This window comes from Vombatus ursinus, unplaced genomic scaffold, assembly GCF_900497805.2.
Source record: "Vombatus ursinus unplaced genomic scaffold, bare-nosed wombat genome assembly UNPS02014819.1, whole genome shotgun sequence".
NCBI lineage: Eukaryota > Metazoa > Chordata > Mammalia > Diprotodontia > Vombatidae > Vombatus > Vombatus ursinus.
In genome coordinates, this window is record NW_020954597.1 from 1486600 (window position 1) to 1491856 (window position 5257).

General features: G+C 53.4%; 1 protein-coding gene across 1 annotated transcript in view; it reads right to left on the minus strand.

Moving 5' to 3' along the window:
- EDA (ectodysplasin A) overlaps nucleotides 1-4542 on the minus strand; it is a 191280-nt gene extending 186738 nt beyond the window's left edge. Inside the window, exon 1 of the mRNA XM_027836809.1 lies at nucleotides 4084-4542. Within this exon, the coding sequence (XP_027692610.1) occupies nucleotides 4084-4542 (459 nt within the window). The remainder of the gene's footprint in view (nucleotides 1-4083) is intronic.
- Between the last annotated feature and the right edge of the window lie 715 nt (nucleotides 4543-5257).

Sequence of the window (5257 nt, forward strand, 5' to 3'; positions counted from 1 at the left end):
CCTCCCCCTCTCCCCCTCTCCCCCGCCCCCCCCCGGGTGCGGGGCCGGCGCTCCCCCCCCCCTATATTAGGGCAGGGGGGGGGGGGGGGGGGGGGGTCTGCCTGCCTCCGAGCTGTCCCCACTCCAATCTACCCTTGACTTGGCTATCAAAGCTATCTTCCTAAAGCTCAGGTCTGACCATATCATTCCCCTATTCAATAAACTCTAATGGTTTCCTATGGCCTCCAGAATCAAATACAAAATGCTCTGTCTGGCATTCAAAGCCCTTCATACCCTGCCCCCTCCTACCTTCCCAGTTTTCTTATACTTTACTGTCTGACACATACTCTTCGATTCAGTGACGCTGGTGTCTGGGCTGTTCCACAACAAGACCCTCCATCTCCCGACTCTGGGCATTTTCACTAGCTGTTACCATCCCCCATGCCTGGAATGCCCTCCTCTCCCCATCTCTGCCTCCTGACTCCCCAGCTGCCTTCATGTCCCAGCTAAAATCCCTCCTCGTACAGGAAGCCTTTCCCAATCCATCTTAATTCGAATGCCTTCCTTCTGTTGATTATTTCCTATTTATCTTTCATAAATCTTGTCTGTATATAGTTGTTAACATGTCTACCCCGTTAGACTGTAAACTCCTCTAGGGACGGGACTATCTATTGCCTTTCTTTGTACCTCCAGTGTTTAGCACAGTACCTGGCACACAGTAAGTGTTTAACAAATGCTTGTTAACTAAGTGACCTTATTCATCCACCCCAACCATACTTAAGGGAGGTACATAGGGGGTGCCATATTGGGTCAGATCAAGGGGCCACCTAGCCCAGCATCTTGTCTAGCAGTTGCAATCAAGGGACATTTTGTAAGAAGAGGTAGCTACACAGGCTTATCGTGTGCAAAGGTAAGAAACATGCTCCATACTGCCCCCACTTTCTGAAATTCTTTGCCAGGTCATTAAGTCATCCATCCAATCTTTCTACAAACTTATCCATCCCATCTCTATCTGTCCCACTTCTTGGGGTAATGAGATGTTAAAGGTAAAATACATTTGTCCCACAAGTTTCAAGAGGTCTCTCCTAACCTGAGTCCCAGCGAGCCACTCATCCTATATGCTGCGTGAGTTCAGAGCCACTCACGTGTCCTTGGAGCCAAGATCACTCAGGGCTTTGTAGTCTCTCCTCATACTAAAAATTCTCCAACCCCTCCCAGGCCCCAGCCATTTAGTCATGTTCTTTGGGAACATCTCCAGCTTTGTGTCTTACTGGAAGGGCATTAACTACCAGAAGCACCTGTGGTACCCTCCCCCTCCCCCTCCCCCAGCTTTGTACCAGGGGAAGATCGTGTTTCCTGCTTTCCCCTCACTGCCTGTATTCTTGGTCTTTGGGGCCCAGCAGGACACTGGGCCAGGAGCTTCAGACAACAGCCTACGATAGCTCCTAAAGCCTGGGTTGCAGCCAAGAACTCAGAGGCAATCATCTTATGTGGAGTTTGAAAGCATGTTGTTGGGGAAAAATTTCTGGATTTGGAATCACAGTATCTGAATTTGAATCTCAACTCTATCCTTATTACCTGTGAGACTTTAGGAAAGTCAATTACCCTCTCTGAGCTTCAGTTTCTTCCTCTATCAAATGAGGGGGGGGGGGGGCCTCTTCTAGCTCTAAGCCCGTGATGCTTAAGTCTATTATCTTATTATACCCAGTAGCTGGTTTGACACTATTCAGTCCATTCATGTCTTCACGAGATTTTCTAGGAGTTTCTCTCTCATTTGTTTGGCTTTGCTACTTATAGATGGTCTGATGGAGAGCACATGGCACACTGGAGTATACACATTTCTCATCTCTCCCAAGAGCCACTGCTGCCACAGCAGCTGTTTGTTTTGAAAAATAAAATACAAAAATCTGACCTACATGGCCAGAACCCGAAAAGCTATTAACTTCCCTACTTATGCATCCACATCTGTCAGCATATACTATAATTATATATCCCAGCCCAGCCAGCAGAGGATGCCCTAGAGCACCAGAAACTTGACCCAGAACTCCACAGGAGCCATTTGATTAGAAATGGCTCAATTTGGACACTCACCGAAGAAGACTCAAACCATTGCCTTCGAGATATGCAGAAGTTCACCTAAGCTAAAGCCACTTTTAAAACTGCCTGACTTTTCCCGAAAGCTTCAAAGATTCAAGGAAAATAGGAAAGATGAAGTTGAATCAGTCCAGCTAACAAGATCCTCTCTCTGACCCTGACTAGGGGCAAGAGAAAAATAAGGTACTAATGTGTCTACAGCCCAAATGTAGTAAGAAAGACAGCATAGTTTCAGGCCTGATAGGAAGGTAGAGGTTTAAAACTTAGGCGGGACCGTATGAAATGTTCTAGGAGAATAGGTGCCCCAAACCCCATTAGAGGTCACTCCTAGCCTCTTTCCCCCAAGAACAGAAGCCTCAGAGGTTCAGACATTCTGTTAATCAACAGACTATAAACATGGGACCACCTATATATTGAATGCCAAAAAAGGATACTGAATTCCTTTACTTTTCCATTAGGGTCCAATTGCAAAGTATTTCTACTGAGGAAGGAGAGAACAAGATTGAAGGGGTGGGGAGAAAGTTATTGAAAGGAGCCAAAATCTCACTTAATTATCATTTTGCTACAGAACGTAAAGTTGCGAGCTTAGGAAGCTCACTTTGCCTGCATCTTCTTTGATCAGCCCTCTTCTATAAGTCAGAGCCTGCTAGCAAAGCAAGAGAAGCCTGGAAGTAACAAAATCTAAACCAGAGAAGGTTCAGCAATATTCAGTTTTCCTCAATAGTAATGCCCAATTCTACAGCCCTGTGAATGCATGCCCCCCTGCACCCTTACTGCACAGTAAGCTACTGAGTTCTTATATTTCAGAGAGAATGCCAGACTCACCCTTGGCCTTCAAGCACATGATTGACCCCGGCTGCCCTCTGCTTCCCGAGCGATAAAAACATATGACTGACTGTGACTGTTCTGTGATCAAGCCAGAAAGCCATTTCAATGCATTCATTACACTTTACAAACAATTCAATCTCAAATAGAATGGCTCTCAGTGTACCCTCAAAGGGTTAACTATGAGAGGAGAAAAAAAGTAAAAGTTGACCGATTCAAAGAAACCAAACCACCGGAAAGTTCATACACACATAATACAGTCTCTTGTTAGGCTGCCTCTGGCTCCTCTGGGGAGATCTCATTTCTTCAGCATGTGGCTACTGGACACTCCTCCCTCCCCATCCTCAGCCCCCAGGGACGGAGGCAACATGCAACAAGGTGGAAAGGGAGTGTTTCCCCAGACTTTTTAAATAGCCTGGAGGTAGTGAGCCCTTCCCAAGGAATGACCCAGCTGGTATGGATCTCAAATTGCAGGTAAAAACCAAATCATCTCACATGGTCTGACACGGAGTTGGTTAAAGAGTTACTTCCCTGGGGCACACGGCACTCACTTGAGCTGTTGGCAGCTGGTTGCTGCTGGCAGCCTTGTAAGCTGCTGAGAGGTAGTAGTCACCCTGAGGCATGAAGATGCAGTCCCCCCAAGGGGCCTGCCTCCACTCCCTGGTTAGTGCAACGACTGCCATTTGGCTTGCAACTGGCTTAATACTTTGACTGACTTAGCTACCTTGCCAGGTCGTGTTTGACTAAAACTTAACGAATTTCTTTCCCAGGTCCTCTGTGGCTGACTTCGGTGAGTTACCTTGCCAGTTACTTAGCTTACTTGGCGACTGACTCGGGGAATTACTTTTCCAGTTACTTTGTGACTTGGTGAATTACCTCGTGACTTACTTTGTGACCAACTTTGTAGGTTACTTTGCCAGTTACTTTGTGACCATCTTCCTTAAGTTACTTCGCCAGTTACTTTGCCAATTACTTTGTGAGTAACTTTGTAAGGAACTTTGCCAGTTACTTTGTAACTTTGTGACTGACTTGGTGAGTTACTTTCAAACTGAATGAGTTTTGCTAGTTACTTAGTGACATTCCCGGTTACCGCGGCAGAGGGTGACAGGCGATCAGTACCGCAGGGGAGCAGGTGTACCCTCCTTCCCCCCCTCCTTGGGCCGCCCGGCAGGAGGGGTGACTCACCTGCTGCGGGTCCCCAGGGCCGGGGAGAAGCGCCGTGTCCCTGGGCTCGGGTTTGGGCGGTGGCAACAGTTGCTGCTGCTCTTGGAGTAGAGGTGGCAGCTGCCCGCGTTGGCGGCGGCGACGGGCGGCCAAGGCGTCCCGGGAGGCATCAATGGTAGCGTCGGGGGTCCCGGCGGGCGGCCCGGCGGGGACGGGGGCGCGGCGGGCCTCGGCTGCAAGCTCTCGCCGCAGCTCAGAGCGCAGCTCCAGGTAGCAGCAGAGCGTCAGCAGGTGGAGGGCCAGCGACAGCGTGAAGAAAGCCAGGAAGAGGCGGCAGCTGCTCCCGGCGCCCGCCGAAGCCGGACCCCGGCGACAGCCGCAGCCCCGCTGGCTGGCCCGGCGGCGGCCCGGCCCGGTGACCGGCCCGGCGATTGGCCCGGATTCCCCGCGCGCCGCTGCCGCCTCTTGGGCGAAACCCATGGCCTCCGGGGGGGGCCTCCCGCACTCTCTGGCACGCACGCACGCACGCACGCCCGTTCGTCCGCCCGGGAGGCCCGCGGGCCTCGCGCCGCCGCGTCTGCTGCTTGGGCCGGCACTCTCGGAAGGAGCCCTGTCAGGAGCGTCTACCGAGCGGCCATGGGCCGGGGGCTCGGGGCACCCGCGGCCGCTGCACCTCGGACGCACACACGCACCGACGGCCGGACGGACAGACGGCCGGACAGACGGACAGACGGCCGAGGCGGAGGCGGCGGCTGGGCGGGCCGGAGTGGGGAGCAGCCGCGTGTGCGGCCCCACTCCGCGGACGGGGGGGCGGGCGGGCGGGCGGGCAGAGGGAGGCGGGGGCGCGGTCTGGCCCCGCCCCGTGACCGCGGAGGGACGGCTCCACCACCCAATCAGCGCCGCCTGCCGGCGCCCGGCGCCCCGCGCCCCACCCCACCCCCACGACTCCACCCCGGCCCCTCGCTCAGGGGGCGGGGCCGGACCGCGTGCGGCCCCGCCCCAGACCGCTCGCTCCTCCCCCAGCTTCCCGCTTTTCCCGTTCCCGTTGGCGGGAGCGGCTGCCTTTCAGCTCTGGACTCCGCCTCCAGTTAACCCTTGGGCGCCTGCCGGGGGGGGGAGGCTAACCGTACGAGTGGCGCTCTGGAAAGGCGAGCTCTCGTCCGGTGCCTGTTTCGGTCTCGAAGGGAACACAGGG